Genomic DNA, 24,743 nt, shown 5'->3' with positions numbered 1-24,743 from the left:
GGAGATCTATCAAGTACATATAGTCATCCTTCCTCAAAACAGGTAGAATGGACTGAATGCAACCATCTGGAACTTTGTCTGGTTCGCAAACTGGTTGAGGTAGCTTAGATCCACAATAGGCCTGAGGTCCCGTTTTTTTTTTTTTTTTTTGAACCAAAAAGAACCTTAAATAAACTCGGGATCCTTGCTGATCTGGTGGATACCTAATGCATGACTCATTCTTCTACCTGCTTTGCAACCTCTGCTGCTGCCAATTCCATCTGACTGGGTGGAACATTGGGAATCCTCTCTCTTCTGTGGAGTGGAAACAAAGGGAATAACATAGCTTCTGGTAATTACCTGCTGCACCCGGGAATCTTTAGTGATGGCTTGCCAGGCTTGAGGCTGCAGGGATAAGCGATCCCCCCAAACTTCTACTGCCTCCAGAGTGTGGCAGTGAGACAACCATTCAGGACCACTTGAAGGGTTTCTCAGTAAAGGGACCTCAGAACCCTTCATTTTGTGGGTCCACCTATGCTCCTGGGGAGATGTCAATTAAAGTTATTTTCCTCTCTGCCCAGGGAGGGTCTGTCAGCAGAAGTGTCCTGGCCAAAACTCTGGAACTTTCGAAACCATAACTTTTTTCCTCCCTTTTGGTTCAGGGAATAAGCCATTTGAGTGGTGGAGAAATGAATGCCAATTGCAGACAAGGTCTTGCTCCCCTGTTTGCTTCTGGTAAGTGTCTCTTTAACCTTTGATCTGAAAATGTCAAACTATCAAAGGGTGCATTGATAAAGGACATCTTGAAGGCTTCCATGAAATCACATAGGTGCATTCAGGAATGCCGAGGAACAGCATTGCCAGTACATGCTGCCTTGCAATGCCGCCAGCTGTGTTAGAGAACAGATGCATGGATATGTTGGTCACTAACTGTAGGGTAGATAGCTTTGAATCCATTGATTTTTGGATGTCCACAGGCAGATTATCCAAGAGGGATTTTGACAGTTCCTTGGTAAAGTCCCTCTGGAAATGAGTCATGTGCGCCAAGTAGCTAAGCACTCTGAGGAAAACATCAATGACCAATGCCCTAGATTCTCGATTAGGAGGATGAACAAATGTGCTGTCCTCTGACAGATCCTTTTGAGTGGCTGCCACAACAACCATGGCATCTACTGGAGGAATCTTGCTCCAATGGGACTTGCTTTTAGGGACAACCAAAACCTTGTCTGGTTTATGTGGGACTGGCTCCATTACATTAGGTTTCTTCCAGGCCTACTGAGAGACTAGGTTTATTAAATCGTCAGCAGATGGGACCACCCAGGAGGTAGATGAGCCAGCCTCAAACTCCTTGAGGAATACAGATTCCTCTTGGGAGGGGGGCTTCGATGGACTCCCCTTTGTTTCATCAATTCCAGAATATATCCATTAGATGTCTTCCAGATGGGATTGTGGGGACCCCACCCCTTCACCTAAATTTGTATCTTTTACGACTGACTCTGGAAATTAATCTACTGCCTTCGCTTTTAGACCATAGTCCTTAAAGCTAAGCAAGGCTGACTGTCCCTGTGAGACAGGATGAGTGGACATGGTTACAGAATCCACAGGGGGTTGGGTTAGAACAGAGTGACATACAGATATCTCCTCTCTAGATTTGGAGAGAATCCTCTCAAAAGCCTTGAAAGATGAAGCTGAGACTGCAGCCAAAGATGAACCTCCTCAACCCAAGGAAGTCAGAGATGGAATATCCCCAGTTGTCCGACTTGGAGAATGACAAAGTACAGTTGTGTACACTTACCATAAATGTAGATGTTCGAGTGTATTCACTGTTGCAGTCATTACATTTGGGTAATCTGCTGGCAGGTTGCCCTCAGTCGGCCTGAATTCCAAAGTCTTGGGTCCTGCGTTGGTTGCTGTCTCCTCTTCCATGACGTCAGGTCGTCAGGGGTATAAAACAAGCAGCCGACGCCATTTTCTTTAGTTTTTCTTGCCCCAGATGTCAGGTGCCCCCAAAAAGGTAGCAAAAAAAAAAAATATATATATATATATATATATATACATATACATATATATATATATATATATATATATATATATATATATATATATATATATAAACTATATATACATGCAATAATACAAACTTTACCTTCATCTACAAGCAAATACACCACATAGGTTGTAGAAGATAGTGAAGGAAAGAGAAGCTCCAGAATAAAAGGGGGATGGTGGGCGGGTGACCTGGACTGCAACAGTGAATACACTCGAACATCTACATTTATGGTAAGTGTACACAACTGTACTATGTTCTTCGTGTTTCACTGTTGCAGTCATTACATTTGGGTAGAATCCCAAAGCTATGGATGGGAGGCTGGAGCTAAACAGCATTAGGGGTGGCTATAAGGCCCTGCAGAACTGCAGTGGCAAAGCCTGCCCTGGACTTAGAGTACAGAGTCAAATGATAATGCTTTGTAAAAGTGTGAACAGAACCCCAAGTAGCAGCCTCTAGAATGTCTTTGGTTGGTACTCCTCTGAGAAAGGCTGCTGATGTAGCTGCAGCTCTGGTGGAATGAGATCTAATGCCCTTGGGCACAGGTTTGCCATGCTGTAAGTAGCAGAAATGAATGCAGTGGCTTATCCTCTTTGAAATAGTCTGCTTTGAAATAGCCTTTCCTTTTGATCCTGCAAGCATATGTCACTAGTAACTGCTCCGTTTTTCTTAGAGCTTTAGTCCTGCTCAAGTAGAATCTTAGCTGTCTGTGTACGTCCAATGAATGCAGAATCCTCTCCCCCTTGTTCTGCGGATTTGGATAAATGATTGGCAGATGAATAGTTTGGTTAAGAGACACACTGGAAACCACCTTAGGCATAAATAAAGGATTGGTCCTCAGGGACACCCTGTCTGGGTAAAAAATGATAAAAGGCTCTACAGCCATGAGGGCCTGTAGCTCTGAGACTCTTCTTGCTGAAGTAATTGCCAGGAGCAGAGCTGTTTTCCATGATAAGAACTTTAGGTCTGTAGTAGCAGCTGGTTCAAATGGAGGCAGGGTGAGCTTTTCCAACACATAATTGAGGTCCCATGCAGGAATTGGTGATTTTCTGGGAGGCCTTAAATTTTTGGCCCCTTTAAGATACTGCTTTAGTAAAGGATGAGAAACGATTGATGGCTCTGTGTTGTAATGAGCCGACATGGCGGAGGCATGGATTTTTATTGATGAAAAAGATAGACCTTTGTGAAGCATCTCAGTCAAGTATTGTAAAATCTGAGGAATATTTGTCTCTGCTGTATCAGTTCCTTGTGCTTGGTTCCAAGCACAGAACCTCTTCCATTTATCACCATAAGATTTTCTAGTACTAGGCCTTCTGGCTTCCAAAATGACATCCATCACAGCTTTACTGAGAGGTGTTGTTTGAATAACTACATGATCAGCCATGCTGCCAGGTTCAGTGTTTGGAGCTGACTGTGCAGGATTTGATTGTTTTGCTGGGGCAGTAAGTGAGGTATTTGAGGTAAGTACCAAGCTAGGAATTGAGACATGTTCCGTAGGATAGGGTACCAGTATTGGCGGGGCCAGTCCGGGGCAATTAGTATCATCTTTGGTTTCTCCTGTCTGACTTTTAGTAGTACCTTGGGAAGAAGAAGCTAAGGAGGAAAGGCATAAACTGACATGTTTTTCCAACTGAAGGATAGGGTGTCCACTTTCCATGCTTGCCCGTGATAAGTCCTAGTGCATAATTTTTTCATTTGATAATTTCGAGGAGAGGCAAATAGGTCTATGACCGGTCTCCCTCATTTCTTTATTATCATGCTGAAGACTTGTGGATCTAGTTTCCACTCGTGAGGGTTCATAAGGTTTCTGCTTAAATCGTCTGCCAGAGTATTTTGCTTTCCTGGCAGGAATTGAGCTTGAAGATGTACTTGGTAAGTCAAGGCTGTGTCCCACAGTGCTATGGCTAGTCTGCAAAGGGTGTACGAGTGCGTTCCCCCCTGCTTGTTTATGTACCACATAACCGTGGTGTTGTCCGTCATTATCAGTAGTTGTCCTGGATGAAGTAAGTCCTTGAAGGCTGTCAGGGCATTTTGAACAGCTAACATCTCTTTTTGATTGATATGCAGATGCATTTGTTTTGGGGTCCATATGTCCTGAATGCATCTTCCCACCAGGTGGGCCCCCCATGCATAATCTGATGCGTCTGTTGTTAAGGTTTGGCTGGCAGGGGGTAGAGTGAAAGCCCATCCCATGTTCTGGTAACATGCCTTTGCCCACCACAGAAACTCCTGTTGTAGGCAGGGAATGAGAGGAATCATTGCTTCCAGACTGTGACAATGTTGACTCCATAGACTTTTTAGGTACCACTGTAGTTTCCTCATATGCAGTCTTGCATATGGAATCATTAGGATGCAGGATGCCATGAACCCCAAAGCCTGCAGAGTTTGTCTTGTAGATAACTGGGTTTTTGTTGCCATCAGTTTGAAGTAAGTAGTCAGTTGCCTTTGTTTGTCTGGCGTGAGGAAAGCCATCTGGGCAGTTGTATTCAAGCTTGCACCCAGGAATGTTATCTTTTGAGAGGGTACCAGTTGTGATTTCTTTTCATTTATTGTGTACCCTAGGCATGTTAGAGGTCTTTTCACAAACGCCAGGTGCTGAAGAAGAATGTCCTTGTTCTCTGCTTGAATGAGACAGTCATCCATGTAAGGATAAATATGCATATTTTTTTGTCTGCAAAATGCAATTACTGGTGCCAGGCACTTTGTAAAGACCCTGGGTGCAGTAGATAAGCCAAAGGGCAGTGCAGAGAATTGGTAATGCATAGAGCCAGCCTTGAAACAGAGGTATCTTCTGCACGATTCCCTTATTGGGATATGCAGGTATGACTCTTTTAGATCTAATGTTACCAGCCATGCTTTCTTGCCCAGCATGGGCAGAAGCTGCTGTAAAGTTAGCATTTTGAATTTTGAAATGTCCAGGTATGTATTCAAAATTGATAAGTCCAGTATTGGGCGCCAGGCCTTGTCTTTTCTGGGTAGCAAGAACAGTCTTGAATAAAAACCTTGTCCTTTTTCCTGTTCTGGTACTGGCTGAATAGCCTACATATCCATGAGGGACGTAACCTTTTTCTCTGCCTCTGCCCATTGATTTTTTGGCAGATCCAGCCAACCGTTTGCCATTGGCAGAGTATGGAAGTGGAATCTGTATCCCTGAGATACTATATTTAGCACCCACTTGTCCTGGGTTATTAACTGCCAATTTTGAGCAAAATGCTAACTTTCCCCCTAAGGGTGCTGCCAAAAGGTAAGTGCTTGGTGATGGCAGAGGGAAGTCATCGAGACTGTTTTCTGTAGGGTTGCGCTTTATCTCCTCCAGATTTGGAGGTAGAAGCACCCCATTGCTTTGACCTGTAAGAATCTTGTGCCTGGTATCTGGAACCTTTAGGGCGTCTGGATTTGCCCCTTTGAGCTCTGTCAGACACAGGAAAGGACCAATTTTTTGTAGGCCAGTGTCTACTAAATCTTGGTGGCTGCACTTGTAAGAAGTCTTTTACAGTTTGCATAGACTTAGCTTTGTCCTCCATTTTCTTTAAAACCTCTTCTGCCTTAATACCAAACAGAGTATCATGCTGTAAAGGTGCATCCAGTAATTTAGCTTTAACATGATCAGGCAAATTTTGCTCTTTTAGTCAGGCATGCCTCCTAATCACAGATCCAGTAACTGCGGCCCTGCAGAAGGCCTCTAAGGAATCAAAACCACATTGCAAAGTATGCTTTCCAACTTGTTCTACTGCATGCAATAATTCCTGCAATTCTTTATCTTCTGCACATTCAGAAATCAATATAATTTTCTGTTTCAGCAATCCCATAACATGTTCTTGATATTTGAGTATATGAAACTGGCAGTTTAAGGCCCTAATTGCCAAGGTTGCAGATGTATAAACCTTTTTTCCCCATCTATTCAGTGCCCTTGAATCTCTGTCAGGGGGTAGGATTTTTTGCTGTTGAGGCCTTAACGCCCTTTGGACCCTGTGAAATAGTTTCAGGGTCAGCAGCAGGGTTTCTAAATAAAAATTTGTGTGAGTCAGGGACCCTGTAATATCTGTCTGGCTTGCTGGGAACCAGAGGTAAGGAGTCTGGAGTTAAGCTTGACTCTGAAAACACATCATCCACAATGTCTTAAACAGGAGGTATGGCTAAAGGAAGTCACTGAGCCTCTTTTTTGATTCTGAGAAATCTTGACTCTCCCAGTGAAAATACTCCCTCAAAGTATGCAAGGTTTCTCCAAATGAATAATCCTCAGGAGGTGATGCAGATGGGAAAGATTCCTCTGCATCAGAATCCTCATAGGGAGGTATAGATAATTCTTGATCAGAAGAGGAATCAGAAGAAATAGAAACCTGATCTGAAGATTCATAATCAGTGTCTTGCCTAGGCCTCTTATCAGGAGGGTGTTGGGAACCCCTGATCAAGGTAATTAGGTCTTCAGCCATTTTGATCATCTGTGTTTTGGGCATAGAGACCTGTGCACGTGGCTCATGCGTCGTTTTTTTAGCTTTAGAAGTTGCTTTTGTCTTTGATTTTGAAGCTGGCGTCGGTTTTATATAAAAATGTTGAGGCCTGAATACACCCTCAGAAGCTGGTGCCTGCTCAGCGGCTCCGGACCCATCCAAGGGAGAGACATCCCTGGGTACAATACTTTGAGGATCTCGCGGCGTGCCGGACTCCACATGGGTCTCGGTAAGGGCCTGCGACTCGAAATTAGTGGGTATCAGGGACTGCGAAAGCACCTCACTGAGTACCGGTGAACAGACGACTGGCTTAGGAGAAGCTTCGTCGTTGGTTTTGGACCTCGATGGTCTGTCTCTGTCCTTTTCCTTGCGTTTTTTGTGTACTCCGGTAGTCGGATTGCTATCTGACATTTCAGGGTAGTTAAATCTGTTTCCAAAATATTTTGAGGCAAAAATATACCAACGCTTAATAGTGTGTTGGTTAAATCTAGCACAAAACCGACAGCCAGGCACATTGTGATCAGGACCTAGGCAAGGAATACAGTATAAATGAAAATCCTTATGAGGTATTTGCTTTCCACAAGTAATACAATTATTAACTTTTTCTGACATTGGTATGGAGCAAGAAAAAAGTTTCCCCAATGGGGTACTTAGCTTTAGTGAAGACTTTAGTTCTGAAACTCGAACTCGAAAATTTCAGGAGTTGGCTGACCGGCACTTGCGAACTGCTTCTGCTTCGGGCACCGCGCGGCAAGAAAGACTAAAGAAAATGGTGTTGGCTGCTTCTTTTATACTCCTGACGACCTGACGTCATGGAAGAGGAGACAGCAACTGACGCAGGACCCAAGACTTTGGAATTCAGACTGACTGAGGGCAACCTGCCAGCAGATTACCCAAATGGAATGACTGCAACAGTGAAACACGAAGAACATCAGAGGAGCACTATCCACAGCTGAAGCACCCAGTGGCAAGGATGGCTCAGAAAACTTTGGAGTTGACACAGAGACCCGTGAGGGAAACAGTCAGAGCTGAAGTCAATAATGCAGTCAGGTCTGACACAGATGCCTTATGGCAGTAACTTTTCTGTATGTTTTTCCTTCTCTCTCTCTTTCTCCTTATTCTTACTAGCCTTCACTTTGTCAGATTTCATACAGGAAGAACAACAGGCTTCTGAACTAGAGGGTGCTGCTCTTCCTATTTGAGCAGGGCCTTATATCAATTTGCCTCCATGACCAGTGACAGCCTTGCCCCCAAAAGAAGCATAGGCCTCACACTCAACTTCTAGGTGAGCTACACCTAAGCAATATACACAAAGGGAGTGAGGGTCTTGTGGCAGAATTTTCTGCCTGTAAGCTATACATTTTTAAAACCTGCAGGCCCTGCCCGACATGGTATCAAAAAGGTAGCAACAGCAAAAAACTGCAAAAATAAATAATCAGACAAAACACAATCCAACTTCAACAAGAAAGAAACAGTACTAAAACTGTCAGGTAGCTATTAAGCAGAGATGAAGAGCTTTTTTATCCAAGGTAGGGAAACAAGACATGCACTAACATTAAAGATATGAACAAACACCCTCATTTACCAAGCATGGAGAGCAAAGTTCAATGTAGCATATCAAGACACAATGATAGTGCACAGCTCAGATGTCTACTTACCAAATAATCCTCCTCACAGTAAACAGATCCATTTATATTGTAAAATGCTTTTCCCCGTAGTGTCCTCCCTGAAAAGAGACCAACATATTGTAAAAAAGAAAAAGACCCTGAATTGAACAGAAATATTTCATTCCCAAGGATGCGTTCATAGACATTCAAAAAAAGCTAAAACAAACCTTATTTAAGCATGTCAAACAAAATACTTTTATCAAAAGATTTTACTGTAGCTAACATCATGGCTCACTCTTTCACAAAAATTCAGAAAATGTGCAGCATGTCAAATGCCTGTTCACACATGCAAGATAGACTTATGAACAATGACTACCAAGCCACATATGCAAGAAAATCCTGAGTAAGTGATAACTACCCCTGTTAAGTAATACTAGGCTTATGCATGTGTAGCTGAATGTTTTTTATGTGGATATCACTGCTTGAGTGCCTTCTGTGTGGGCGCTGCATGTCCTCCCCGCGGTCGAGTGGCCTCCGAAAGACATGCGTGAATGGGCGTGCCTTCGCTGAAGGTTGGGCATCGGGCTGGCAACTTGGCACCATAAATATCTACTGCCAATCATTAGCGGACCGGAGTTCCACTGTGGCAACCCCTAACCGAGGAAAGCCGAAAAGACAAACAACAACAACTGTCTATGTGGATAACTGTGAATGAATGCACTGGTAGAATTTGTACATACTATAACTTTGGTTATTGCTGGGTATAAAAGTAGATATGACTGTATGGCACATAACAGTCACGTTTTTGTGCCTTTTTCTTAATATCATCATTATTTAAAACTGTAAATAGAAACATTTACAAACTGTAGCATCAAATTGTACAAGGATCATTTGTTGCTTGTAGCAGTCTGCTGATACTCCACAAAAAATCCACTGGGGAAAAAACAGTAAAGGCTAAGTTATGTGATGCAATGAAGGTTAAATCGAACAAATATTGGGAATAACAGTTCACTGCAGTCTAGATCAACAATTTTGTTGTTTAGTTGTACTTGATATCAGCTCAGATTATTTCACTTCAATCAACACTCTGAAAAGACTGCAATTTCTTTCTGAACTCAAACAGATATCAGTGTTTAAGTTACCTGATGCACAGGAACTAATCACTGAGATATGTGTATTCTTGCCTGCTCCTCCAGCCAAATGGGATGACAGGCTAGAGTTTCCCTGTCTTCCTGTAGTAATATATGTAATAAGAATAGTCATAGGAGTTTCAAGACTGCTTACACTCATCAAGGGTACCAGAACTTGTCAGAGATTTGGGATGCATGGCTGGCCTTGAAAAGGTCCTTGTGGTCATTAGCCTAGTAAACACATATGAACCTATAACCACCAACATCTTGCTATCCACCCTTCTCAAAGGGGGTTAGGACAATTTGTCCTGGGGGAAATTTGAAGGGACATCCAGTTACCCAGGATTGGTCTGAAGGATGATAACATATCACACTGATTATCCTGCAGGATCTGCTTTATTCCAGGAAACAGAGCAGGTGCTAAGGAATGAATCTACTTAATGATGAAGACTGTCAGGTTCTGGTATTTGACAAATTGTTAGACTTGAGATAAAGGACAACAAGGTCTCTAATGGTGTGCTAGACGAGGCACAAGTTAGCCATTAAGAGTCTATAAAATATTAAGAAAAGTAATAAACCTTGCAGCCTCTCTTGATAGCTCAGTGTATTTTAGTCAGAAATCTTCTTAGTTAGGAACCTCTTGAGGCTTCTCTAGTTGTTTGAAATGTTAAGTGAGGAACATCCCAAAAGGGGCATTGTACTGTACAATTGGGCTAATTAGTTCCAAAGATAAGAGAACAATGACATCTTTAGACTTGAATGATACAACCTCGGCTATCAGTTGTACTAAGTAGAAGAATTTTCCAACTACAGTTGTCATATGACGATCACAGGAGGGGGAACTATCAGACAAGGTTCCAAACTACATTTTTTTTAGCATTAGAGTATTAGCTATATTATACATTGATGGTAGGAGTTGTTTGCCAAATGAAATGATACTACACTCTTTCACATTTCATTTGAGCCTATTTTCTGTAGTCTAGTGTAAGTAAGGGACAAGCGTTAAAGGGACCTGAATAATAACACCCATTTTACAGTAATCTGCAAACTTACATAACCAGAGGTCCAGAGAGGTAAATGTTGAAAAACGTGTCCCAGTACAACCCCCTGGGGAACTCCACTGTTTACCTTTCTACTTTTAGATGAAGCATCTGCCACTAAAAACTATATGGATTCTGCCTATTAACCAGTTTGCTATCCATCTTACCACATAAGGATCCATAGTGAAAGACTACTTACAATACTCACACACGGCAATGACCCACCCACACTAAATGAGGATTCTAAGTATGACATAATAGTGAATTGTTATGCTGAGATTAGCTCATAGAGTGACAATCTTATGTACCTGCTGAAGGGTCTCAATGGCCAAAAGTGCATGAAAGAGCCTGACCATCTGCAATACAGGTATATCTGAACATTTATAGCATCAAAGAATCACCTTGTACCAGCTTCCTCTCAGTCTTCAGGCAAGAAGAGGCCTCTTCTTACTATAGGTTTGCTATCTGAATGTCACTGGGTATTTATTTAATCTAGGCTTGGGACTGTTGGGGACATAAATGAACAATTAAATAAAAGAAAGTGGGAGGGCTTAACTTCCCACGGGACTACTGTCTCCTTAATATATATATATTTTGGGCTAGAAATCATGGAGAGATAATACTTTATCCCTATGAGACCTACTGTGGAGATAGGTGAAGGCTGCCAGCCTAGCCAGATAGAATTTTGTAGATAATTCTCTCACTTGTAAATATTAATGTAAGCCACAGGCTTGTTCTCTTAAATGTGAAGAGACTGTATTGGATGTTGAATTGATAAAAATGTAACAACAGTGCACTGTGTTGTAAGAAAGCTAATAAGTCAAGCATTTCATAACTATCTTTGATCTAAAACTCGGAGCCAAGATGTCTAGAGGGAGGCACTCTGCCTATTGTTTTGAGACCAGAGTTAATTGCTAGAATTTGCATGTATAATTTCTTTTATTGCTCTGGCTTCCTGATCAGCTGCAAGATCAAAAGGGCTATTAACCTCTGAGTTTCTGTTAGCCTGGGAACCAGAAAGAAATGATGTAATCTGAAATGAATCAGTGGTACTGTGTTATTAATTTAAGGACAGAAAGAATGAGGGCATTTAGCATTTGTCTTGAGAACATCCAACTCACCAGCACTGCCTATGTTCTATATGTAAGTTAATTTTAGAACTGTGTTTTCTCTTAGATATAGCTAGGAACTAGGAAGATTAGATTTTTTTTTCTGTATTGATGTCAGAACGTTTCTACTGTATTATTTTAAGTATTTCTCTGTGATCTCTGAACTCTTGACTAACACTGTGTCTTGTGATTTTTATTATTTATTATTAAATATTTTTAAACCTTTCAACTGTGGCTGCTTTGTGCAGAGATAATTTAAGCTCTGAGTTCACTGCCTGTATTTAGTAATATTGTACAAAGCCTCTCCAATAGCCATGCTGTCCAGTCACACTTACCATTTGGATAATAATATTGCACAGTATAACTGGACACCCTTTCATAAGGGCCTTTTAGTAGCTGATAAACATTAGTGGGTGGTGGCAAGTGGTACTACCATATAGTCTGGGTAAATGGGGCACAGCTGGAGAACCTGTGCCAGCGTTCCCCAGGAGTGTCTGTGTGGTTGTATACAACTCTTATCTCAAAGTGTGTGTGTGTGTCAGCTACTTGGGCAGGGACATGAAGCACTGGTTGGACAGAGAGGGTGCTGGAGGTTTTAGCTTGCCCACTAGGCTGAGATCTGGAACCTATAGCTGCACCAGTGGGGAGTCTTATTGGGGACCTGGAGAGAAAGGGGGAACCAGTCTCAGACTGACTGTGATCTCTGTGTGCTCTTAAGGGAAATTGTACTTTACTATGTGTGTATTTATTATCTTTTCCCTATATGGACTCCCCTCACTGTTGTTAGTGGCGAGGATTGAGGCTCCTTGATTGCTGGGCCACTGCATGGGCGTCACGCCTACATCTAGGTATTAGGTGCTCATGCTGAATGCTGGACATGGGATGATAGGCTGAGGAGCACAAAAGTACATATGCAGCTCTTTCTGCTGAGTTCTGGACATTTGGTTATGGGCTGTAGGGCACACAGGTATGCATGCATCTGCTCATGCTGAATGCTGGACATGTGATGATAGGCCGTGGGACACACAAGTACATTTACAGCTGTTACTGCTGTGCGTTGGACACGTGATTATGGGCTGTAGGGCACACAGGTATACATGCATCTGCTTGTGTTGAATGCTGGGCATGTGATGATGGGCTGTAGGGCATTCTGGTACATATACAGCTGTTTCTGTTGAATTATGGACATGTGATTATGGGCTGCAGGGCACACAGATACATATGCATCTGCTCATGCTGAATGCTGGCCATATGATGATGGCCTATGGGGTGACACAGGCAAATAAGCATCTGTTTTTGCTAGGTGCTGGACACGTGACTAAAAGCTGCGGGTCACACACACACACACATACACCTCTCTCTCTATACATTTTATATATATATATATATATATATATATATATATATATATATATATATACACACACAGAAGTTCCTATATACAAAACAAACCACTTCACCTATATTTCCTTTGATGTGATGTTGTGTGTCCAAAATAAAATATTGTGTGTGATCTATCTCTCTTGGATCCTACCCCTTCATGCTATAGTATATGAAGTAGCTGTTTTTTTAGTGTTATTTATTTTTTTCCTTTTTTATGTTTAAAACATATCATATCTGAAAAGTATGGCTAATGTAATTTAAAAATTTTCTCAAATATCCATTAATTATATCATTGTTATAACATTACTCTCTCTAATAGTCTCTCACGATAGGTCATTTTAAGCTACCATAACTTGTTTCACTTTTTGTTGTTTTTTTCCAGAAAACCTATGCCCTGTCATGCTGTCCCTAAACAATGTTGTTAAAGACATGCAAAGGATGCATCCGAAACAACAATGTGTTTTGTTTTACAACTCAACTAAACTAACCCTGTTAATATAATGCCACCAGGTAGTTTCTCAATATATATGGTCCAAGGGGATCCTATTGGAAGAAAACTCATGGCTAAACTTTAAATATATGGTAGCCACATTTATAGAATCAATAAACATAGAGAAGAACCTGAGACCAGTTGTTGAGACCAATAAGTAGACATTAAGAGATACTAAACAATTTTTAATAGACCTCTATGACTACCTCAAGGATTTAGTAGATATTACTGATGTTATTTTTGTCACCATGGATGTACATTCTTTATTCACTGTCATCCCTAATGGGATTGGCATAGACATGGTACATCGTTACTTAACCAGAGATTCTGGTTTTACAGATATCAAGATTGAGTTATTAATGTCTTTGTTGAAACTTGTATTACATAATAATCTCTTTTGTTTTAAGGGGAAATGCTTTTTACAGAAAGATGGCGTAGCTATGGGCACATCTTGTGCCAATAGCTACGCCAATTTGTTTATGGCTCAGTGGGAGTGTGATTACATGTTTCAGTTGCCAACATTTAGAGAACATGTTTTATTCTATAAACGTTTTGTAGATGATTTATTCCTGTTATGGAGAGGTACTAATGTTGATCTACAATTGTTTATTGATTTTATAAATGCGGCTACCATATATTTAAAGTTTAGCCATGAGTTTTCTTCCAATAGGATCCCCTTTTTGGACATATATGTTGAGAAACTACCTGGTGGCATTATTAACACAGGGTTATTTAGGAAGCCTTGTCATAAAAACACATTGTTGCATCGTTCGAGTATGCATCCCCAATATGTCTTTAACAACATTGTTAAGGGACAGGCCATGAGGGTTTCTAGATACAATCCAAGTGAAACAAGTTATGGTAGTGATTTAAATGACCTCAGTGAGAGACTATTAGAGAGAGGTTACAGTAACAATGATATAATTAAAGGTACAATGGATATTTCCCTTTTAAGAGAAAATTTGGCACAGCCATACTTTTCAGATATGGATGTTTTAAACATTCAAAAGGAGAAAAATAACACTAATAAAACAGCGTTTTCTATATCATATACTCAAGATGTAGGATCCATTAAAGATGTTATTAGATCACACTGGAATATTTTGATGGTAGACACACACATCAAAGGAATTATAGGTGAAGTGCCGTGTTTTAGGTATAGGAATAAGAGGAACTTGAAAAATATGTTGTGTGATAATACACATTATTTATCAGTTTCCAATAATATACCACTAGGCACAAGTAGATGTGAGTCATGCAACTTTTGTATGCACATTGATTTGAATAATGTCTTTACACATCCTGTCACTAGGTATAATTACAACTTTAAGGTACATGGTGATTGTCATACCATGAATGTGATCTATTTAGCTACATGCCAGGCATGTGAGTCGTTTTATGTTGGGAAGACTAATAGACACCTGAATAATCGCATAAGAGAGCATTTATACAGTATTAGGATGGCCCACAAGACCAATGCCTTGGCCAGACATGTTATGGAGTTTGGGAACACACATACATTTAAGTTTAGAATAATAGAACATGTGCATCCAAATATTAGAGGAGGGGATGTTAAAAATTATACGGAAAGCAGAGAAAATATTTGGATATTAAAACTACGTTCAGATATGAGACCGGGGTTGAACACTATGTTCTCTGTTAAACCTTTTCTCAAAATGAGGAAACTCAGAACTCATATATAAATATATAAAAAAATTTTTCATGACTAGTTTTATGTTTTAATATAAGATGCACAAAAATGTTTAGGATTTGGAGCCTAATTCATGAGATAGTCATTTCATTTTATGTATTTTGAAACTGTCAGATTTTATGATGATTTATGTTTATCAACATTTGATTATCTGTCGTATCTTTTTAAGATTATTTATAGTTTCCCGCCTTTCTGGCTATTTAAATGTGATTTTAATTAGAGTTTATTGCCTGAGTCTGAAGAAGCCTTGTTTAGGTGAAAGCGCTAACTCGTTCCACAAATAAATTTTTTTTGTTTTATGTTGCTGTTTGTGAACTTCTTGAAGAAAGAGATTTCTCTAGCTGTGTTCGACTCATCGTACTGGTTGTGTTCTTTATTATTACGTTGGTCCTTGAAGAGTCGTTTGTTCCGCTTTGATTTTTGTTTATTATTCTACAGATTATAAAGTATTTTATTTACCATAGCAATTTACAAATAATGCAACCATGTGCCATGACTTTACTCAGTAGTAACTCCATAATGCAGAGGAATGGAGTCCTGACTATGATCCACGCAGCTGGAGTTCGATTAGCACCCCAATACCGGAGGGGCTGGGCAGGGCAAAAGAAACACAGTCTGCTCAGCCCCCCCCCCCCCATCAGGGAGGTGGAGAGCACATGCTATAGGGTGGCACATGAACAGGCAGGACTGTTCCAGGTGTTGACACATACATATACACACACCCAGTTTGATAGTGGAATACTTAGGATACAATAAAAGCATGAGAGGGCACCAGTGATGTGAAAATAAAAATAAAAAATGACGATTAAATATGACAATCAGTATCTACAACGGTATTAGAAGTATAGTCTACTATGCTAGGAAATAAAAATAAAATTATACAAGTCCACCCTAAGAGTGGGGAGGGCAGGTGTTGAAAGGTGTAGATAGTATAATGAAAGGTTAGGTTAGTGAGAATGTAAAGTATTTGTTACTATAGATCATATAGGTGAGGTGCATGGGCATAGCCATGAGTTAGTGAGAAATTATTTGACAGAGGACTTAACTATATAGAGGCTAGATATTGTTCTGATTGAATTTTGGATAGATTTCCATAATCTGGATATGCAGTATGAGTATAAACTTTGCCCCAAACTTTTTTGGGCTTATATGTCATTTGCTGCATATCGCCATTGCAGATACAGAGGGACTGCTCCTCACTGTCAATCCATTGCAGAGCTTCCTGGTGGGTATCTTGCTTGTACATGGGCAGGGAGTAGGGGAAAACAGAAAAAAAACCCACAAAACCACACTTGATGGCTGCCTGAATGATGTCCCCCTTTCAGCTAATCTTCATCCTCGTGAAGTAGGATGAATGGGCCAATTAGCTGAGAGAGGAATGGATAATCAGCAAGCAGTGAGGTGAGGATGGGGGGGGGGGGGGTAAAGTGAGACAAAAACAAAAAAAAACAGTGACAAAATATTAATGGCCACTAAGGGCTTGTAGCTTTGAAGACGTACCTAAATATGACACCTAAAACGGTACCAGAGTGCTTCTGTCACTCACTCCAACATGTTCTGGTACTTCCTTTTTAAACAGTGAGGGGGAAGGGAATGCAGCTGCAGCCATCAAACGAGGATGCATGCTTGCATGTAATGGGCATACCCTTCAATAATGGTATTCATTATGTCCATGGTGCAGAGGGATGGAGCTCTGACTGTGACTCAAATGACTCTAGTTTGATTAATAAACTCAATGCCTTAGCAGTCAGCCAGGGACACGGGTTGGAGTAGCATTTTTTTCCAGATTATCAACTTTGAGGATATGGGGGTAGTACAGCCAAGGACAAATAGTAATTAATGGAAATTATTAATTCTAGTCCAAAGGCAGGAGCATGTGTAATGCACACTGGGAATTTGGGTAAGAGTGTGTGTGTGTGTGTGTGTGTGTGTGTGTGTGTGTGTGTGTGTGTGTGTGTGTGTGTGTGTGTAAGGCACACCAAAATGCCCTTTGCAGCTGTCAGGATAGCATTGTATTGGGATACTCTGATCTCCTCGCTTCGCACTCTCCCTGACTGTGTATACAATGGATTTCCCCACTTGAAGTCCTAGTCTGAAAGGTAAAGTCAGACCGGTGTTACAGAAGTAGATGATCAAGGAGAATCCTCGGACACAGCTAACATCATTTCACTGAATAATACTAACATCACTCCTGTTAGCCAGACTAAGCTCCTTGGAGCCATCATAGATGACCAACTAAAATTTGACTTTCATATACGTCACTCTATTAAGAAAACCTACCAAAAGCTTGGTCTCCTATACAGAAACAAAAGGTTCCTCACCCCTGATACCAAAATCTCACTAGCAAATGCTTCTTATTTCTAACCTTTTCTACAGCTTACAAATTTTCACAAAACTTCAGTCTTCTCTCCTCTCTAAACTTGAAACTACCTATAACAAAGTAGCTAGATTTGCTGCTAATCTGCCATCCAAATCACACCACTGTCATGCTCTTAGATCACTCAATTGGCTAGAGTTCCCTAACCAACTTAAAATCACCCAAATGCTCGTCATTCACTCTATCATCAATAAGCCTTCCTGCCCTAGTTTGTCCTCACTAGTCTCATTTTATACCCCTCCCCAATCTCTAAGGAGCTCAGTTCAATATTTGTTACAGATTCATAAACCTAACAAATTTGTTGGACAGAACTTGTATAGTTACTCACCCACTATTCAATGGAACAAGCTTCCTATGACACTACGAAGCATACCTCATTTATAAATTCAGAAGATATCTCAAAGAATACCTGAATCACTCTTGGAAATATCACTGTAACCACCCTACCTGAATCTATTTCCTACTCTATCTATTCTTTTCTCTTTATACTTCTATCCTTCCTTAACTTACCTCTCCGTCTGTTTATTCCTACTAGTTTCCAGTCATTAATACTGTATTTTATTATCTTCTACTCTACTTATTTGTGATAACTTCATGTACTTTTGCTATACAATCTCCTTTAGTCTCTATTCTTTTTTATTGGCATGCTGTATATTGCTAATCTTTTGTATTATATTAATATTGCAACATGCAGTTTGTATATTTGTATTGTGGAGCATTTCTCCCCGGGCCTCCACTGAAAAAGGGCTTTGTCCCAGTCAGACTTTCCTGGTCAACAAATGCCAAATAAAACAAGAAATAAATAATGACAGACAGCTCTGGTGAGAAAAAAATAAAGGGAAAAAAAGCCTTTTACCTCCTTACTCAGCACTATGCCTACCTACCTTATGACAAAAAACCCTCCTTCTCTATGTATGATCAAAAACATTAATTATAATCCATCTTTTGCTATTAGCTGCAAGACTGTATAAATCCAAGAGTACCTCTGCATATGTATTATGTGGTTATGATTGCATAACAGAGTGAATTCCTTGGATGCTCTAGACTGCACTGCCATCTATAAACCATACAATCTCTGTTGTGTTTATTCAACAAAACTATATTTTAAAAGTAAAAAAAGAACAGTTCTTGTTGAGGTAGTTTCCCCAAACACACATTATTTCAGACAGAATGCATAAGCTTTCAAGAAGAGCACTTAATTTGCCAGAATGAAAAAAGTCACAAATAAATACCAGTTTATCATGTAGGACAATGACTGACTAAAGCAATTACACAATTCAAACTGTAACATCTTACGATTTAACTTTTAAAAAAGCTTTTAGTATGAAATGATCATTGTCACTGTTTTACAGGTTGTTAAACTATTTGCCATTTATTTTCTTTGACTTAACTCTTGCCACTAGCCCCCCCCCCACCGAACCCCCCCCTTTAATATCTGAACAGCTCGATTTTAAAACATAAATCTTCAAAGCCTGTGGTGACAACACAACTGTGACATAGTAACAATGCAACCCTTTCCAAAGAGACTACCAAGGTGGTTGATACAAAAATCACAAATAATTTGACTCAAAGAATACCAATCACTGAAAATTCAGATCTCCGAATCTGGAACATACCATCACTGACTATGATAAAGATTAAGAGCAGCACAGACTTATAAGATGACTGCACAACAGCTTGTTTAGAGCTCTCCCACCATGAAAACATACACTGTGACACAAAGCCAGTAAAAGCTTTCCATTCAGGTACACTGCCTCAATGCCAACAAAGAAGACATTTGGAGAAAATAAGAAGAATTCAACCAGAAAGGGAGAACAAGAAAACTCTAGCTGAGAAGAGCCTTGTAGCAGTTCAGCAAATTGCAGTTCAAGTTTCAACTTTGGTACAGTTTATGGTTTCCAGTAATTTAGAGAAAAATAAATCAAAATAAGTGAAACTGATGGAATATATAAAGACAAATAATAAATAGCTGAAAAAAACAGAAGAAGCTTTAAATAGCTATTCATATGAACTCATAAAACTGCAAAAATCAGAGGCGGAAATAAAAAAAGGCTGGCTGAGCATGAAGCTTCTCAAGAACAGCCACTTCAAAAAACAGTAAACTTAGAAGACAGAACACACACAGAAAATTTGAAAATTTATGCTGCATTAAATAAACTAAAGGACATGGGCTGCATTAATTTTAATAGAGTACAAATAAGCAGCTGGACTGGTGTTCTACAACATGAATTATTAACTAAGAGAAATCACCAGCAGGATTTATTAATTGAGAGGACACATCATGCATATGTTCCAAATCTGGCTATGACAAAGCAGCCAAGCCACATATTAGTAAAGATGCAATCATGCCAGCAGAAGTATTTCCTACTGCAGAAGGTAAAATTATTAAAAACTGGATACAGTAGAGTACTTGTGGAAAATGATTATTCACTGCACACCAGACAGAAGAGAAGCAAGTTTATCCCAGCAGTCAGGGAATGTCAAGAAGCACATGTGAGATTCAAGCTGCTGAATAGTTATATTCAGAATATTTTTTCTGGAGGATCAAATACATTTTGGGGCATAACAGGCTAATGAGGGAAAAAAACAAAACAAAAACACAAAGAGTGAGTTGGCAAGCAGAATGAGACTCCGGTTCTCACTCTTCTGACAATAACCAAGCGCACAGACAGATCTTGCCATTTTCTGAATGTTTTAATTGAAGCAAAATGTGAAAAATGTGACGTAGGTTCAAACTGAGATGAGAAGAAATTTACATAAGAGATTATTTTTTTATTTATTTATTTAGTTTACATTTGTTGACCGGGCTAGTCTAGCTGGATTTATTTCCATTTTCAGTAGAGGCCCGGGGAGAAAAGCTCCACACAAAATACAACAATATTATATGTTAGTAATAAGCTAATTATTAACAAAATCTAACAAAAAGACAAGCCACACTAAACTCTAGTAGACAAAACGACAGAGTCAGATTACAGAGCATATTAATTAATGGAATAAAGTGGACACCAAAATGATAGCATGTAATAAAAGAAAGATATTAGAGTACAAGCGACAAGAAGAAAAGAGGGAGTAACACAAAAGTTAGAAGAGAGGAAGAGGGAGTAGAACAGTCGAGAAGTGAAGAGTCAACAGAGAAGACAAAGAGAAGGGAGGGGAGAGAATGAGAGGAGTAGGTCCGAGCATAGAAGGAATCCAAAGGGCACAGGATAATTTTGGTAGTAGCTTAACAAGAAATGATACGAGTAGATGAAAAGAGGGAGCCTGCACAACATTAGTGTGCATGTAACTAAAAGTTAGAAATGTACATTCAAAACAACTGTAATGTACATTAGGTGGGAATAATAGCTTCTCTTATAATGGGTACTCGATATATATTATCATGGAAAGTAAATGGCCTTATAAGTACAGACACAAAATGCTTATTGAATAATATTAAAAAGTGTAGGGTGCAAACAGAAACACTGCAGAAGACATATTACCATTTGAAATTAAGAAATACAGGATTTCAGACTTATTTGGTATTGAACATGTGAATTTAGTAGTAGGAACTCAGACAGAATTTACATATTATTCACCAAGGTACAATAACTGGGATAAACTGAACAGAATTTATATTTCAAAGGTGCATGTGCATTTAATTAAAAACTTTGACACATATCCAGTAACTATTTTAGATCATATACCAATAAAATTAAGATAAAAAATGCAGGGTAGAGCAAAAGTACAACACTGGTGCTTTCCCACCTACTTGTTAAGAGAGGAATTCAAGAAATAGGTAGTAGAAATTATTTGAGAGTTAACAGAGAAGAAATTTGTTCAGAAGAATAGCTAGTGAGTGGGATAAAATGCAAATTGAGTTGAAAACTAGGAAAGAAATAAGAGAGAAAAAGATACGTACTAATATGAATTATTTAGAGGGGCTGACAAAGGGTAAAGTATTTCAGAATAAGGGCAGTGTCATAGAACAATGGGGCAACTGCAGAGTGCTACAGAGAAATAAGGAAATATTTAGATTGCTGTTAAGCAACTATTTTGATAACTCCAGAGCACAAAAACTTTTAGCATTATGACTTTGGCAACAGAAAGAAGAAAGGGTATAATCAAACTTGGGGACCTTATGACAATAAATAAATAAATAAATAAAAGAACAGTATCTTAAAGATATTTGGAAAGTTTATGAAAACTTGTATAAAGCTGAAGAATGTAGAAACCAAGAAAGAGCACAAATAGAAAAAATTATGCAAGACTTAATTATGCCAAGATTAGAAGAAGATGAAGCTCAACAACTAATAGTTAAGATAGGAGCAGATAAAAATGATGATGTATAACCAATCAGCAGGGAGTCACCAGGAACAGATATTACTGTAGCAGTTTGGAAGTTAGGAGGAAAGAAAATGATAAAGATCTGGAAGATTTTGTTTAGTATTATTTTTTAAAGGTGGGGAGTACCAGTACCTTTAAGAAAGCTGGGGAGGCTATATTACCTAAAGATAGCAGACTCTTCAGATATAGTTTCATACAAATTCATTTCAAGCTTAAACCATGATTACAAAATGTTTAAGTCTACACTAGCTAAGAGAATGGCAAAGGTGTTGCCAAAACTGACAGATGTAGATTTGTAGAGGTAGTGTAAACATTTGACAGCATTAACAGAACAATGACAACCAGGAGTAAAGCAGAATGCCAGAAACATCACTGTTGTTGGTAGGCTGTGATGCACAGAAAGCATTAAACAGAATCAGCTGGGAATTTATAACTATGGTAAAGGTAACATTTGCAATCTCTGATAGAATAACACAGTTAATTAGGATGATAAATGAAGAGAGATGCAGAAAAAAATACGGTGTGATAGTTCCTTTCCTACAAGCTGGGTTGAACAGAGGAACCAGGCAGGGGTGTTCTCTTCCCCTCAGTTGCAAAGAAAATGAGGGCTTCACAAATTCTAGGATACAAATGCATGGTAATCAAGTAAAGTTAGCTTCATCTGCAGATGATATTATTTGTAGATGGGAAATCCAGAGAAGGACATCTTGGTGCACGATGGAACATTTTGAGACTGTTTCAAGTCTTTTCCAGATATACAATTAATGAAGACAAAAACAAATCTACAGCAGTAAACAACGTTCCCATACATTAACTGGTTCAGCAATACCCATATTAAAGGAGAACACAAAAGATCAAGTATGCAAAAAACGATAACATTACGTATGTAGGTGTATGGATTAAAATTATTCTTGTTATGGCTAAGGATATGTGGGAAGAGGCTAAACAAAACATAAAAAAGGAATACCAGACGCTCTTGATCATGGATATGGCTAGCAAGATAACAAGCAGTGAAAATGTTTTTAGTCCCTTTAGTTTTATATGCATTTCAGTCATACTGTTATCAACCAAAGGAGAAGTTATGGAAGAAAATTAAGAAATAGTTGAATGAATGTTTTTGAGAGAGGAGGAGGAGACAGGCAAGAATTACGTGGGATAAGCTGACTCACTCCTTAGAACAAGGAGTTTAGGATTACGTGTGTGTGTGTGTGTGTGTGTGTGTGTGTGTGTGTGTGTGTATATATATATATATATATATATATATATATATATATATATGTGTGTGTGTGTATATATATATAAAGTCTAGAACAAAAACTGCTGTTTAAAAAGATTATTTGTGAAGCATATAAAATATTGTATGTTAACTATAAGAATCAATCAGAGGATGTAAGAAGAGATCAAGAAGAAAGAATGGAAAGGCGATTTACAGAGTAACAATGGAAGGACATATGATCCCAAGTATGCAACACTGACCAGAAGGTTCTTTTTTTTTCAAATTTTTTATTTTCCAAATAATATAATGTTTAACAATACAATCATCAATAAACAAGTATCATAAACCTTTACATACACTATGTACAATTGACCTGAACAAAGGAGGGGGAAAAATATAGGAGATTAGTAACAAAAATTTATAATATTCAATTAATAAAGTATAAAGTTACACATTAATTATTTAGAGTTCATTTTGAATGTCTCAATAAGAGTTAACATTTTTACCAAGGATTGTTTATCCATGTTATAGGTGAAATTCTTGATTCCTTCAGCTTGATTTCTAATGTTGCTGTTTCTTCCATCAATCTCAAGAATTCTTCCAGAGTAGGTTCTTGTGAAGACTTCCACTTTCTAGTTATACATTTCCTTGCCACAGCTAGTATGGACCAAAGTAGGTATAGATCTTTTTTATTCATTCCAATAGTATCATTAACATTTAAGAGGACTAAAGATTTGGTTAAAATAAAGGTATCTGTGAATATAGCTTTGTGAAAAATAGTAATTTCTTCCCAGAATTTTTTATATTAATATAATCAAGAAATATATGAGACCAATCAGCTTTACAATTTAAAGAACATCAACAAATGGATTTATCAAGTGAATTGAATTTGGCTAGTTTATCAGGTGTAATAAATGCCCTGTTAATATAGTTCCATGTAAATATTTTTCATACTTGTAAATTAAATGTTAACAGAACATAAAAGATTTGTTTTACTCTCAATTGATAGATTAGTGTGACATCCTTTTGCTATGAAATTCCAATATCTAAATTATAGATGGAAGACTCAAAGAAGAGGAAAATCAGACAGAATTCTTACTTCAAAATAACTAGCTACTTAATAAAGTGGATGATTTAGAGAATAGGGAGAGGAGAACTAATATAAGAATATTTGGCCTTTGATGAGGGAGAAGACGTCATCACCTTTTTGAATTCCTGGCTTCTTGAAGTGCTTGATTTAAAAGAGGAATTATCAAATGGAATAGAAAGAGCTCACAGAGCCATAGGAAAATCTATACCCTCTTCACCTAATGCACCACCAAGATCAATTGTGGTAAAGTTCCTGTCCTTCTTGGATAAAGAGCTCATTTTAAAAACAGCCTGGAGAAGAAGTCCCATAACATATAAGCCAGAAGGTTCACAGGTAGACATCAAATGCTGAAAGGTGTAATGGGAAAGAAAGGGGTAATAAGCAAACATGTTTTTTTTTTTTAAATGTAACAAGTCAGCAGATTTTAAAAATCCCCTAATGAGTACTTTGTTAGAAATTGTGGGGAAGTAAATCACTGTAACTAAGGAAATAATTCTTCCCATATGGGGCACAGGCTCTGAATTGCATCAATAGGAAGGACTTACTAAGATTACTGTTACTGGCTGTAAAAAAGTAACTACTAATATAAAATCAAAATAAAACCAATTACAACTGAAGTACTGAGTATTAGAAAGGAGACAAAAGAACTGGAGGTGGGATCCAGAAAAAAGGAAAGAGTAAACTGCATAGAAATAACTGTAAATTGCATGAAGAATGCATGCAGAATAATGTTCAGGAGGATCTTTAAGGGAAGGCAAGAACTCAGCACTTATCTAATGTTGGGATGAAT

The 24,743-nt window shown here is 38.8% G+C and overlaps 1 protein-coding gene across 1 annotated transcript in view; it reads right to left on the bottom strand.

Annotated features, from left to right (window-relative positions):
* The window catches only part of AJUBA (ajuba LIM protein), a 591,811-nt gene that overhangs the window by 87,157 nt on the left and 479,911 nt on the right, over positions 1-24,743 (bottom strand). Inside the window, exon 3 of the mRNA XM_044058647.1 lies at positions 8,136-8,203. Coding sequence (XP_043914582.1) covers positions 8,136-8,203 — 68 coding nt within the window. The remainder of the gene's footprint in view (positions 1-8,135; positions 8,204-24,743) is intronic.

The sequence above is a fragment of the Protopterus annectens genome, chromosome 16.part0, assembly GCF_019279795.1.
Source record: "Protopterus annectens isolate FY-2018-M chromosome 16.part0, PAN1.0, whole genome shotgun sequence".
NCBI classification, from domain to species: domain Eukaryota; kingdom Metazoa; phylum Chordata; order Ceratodontiformes; family Protopteridae; genus Protopterus; species Protopterus annectens.
Note: the sequence above shows the minus strand (reverse complement) of the source record. Positions and strands in the feature narration are given on the sequence as shown.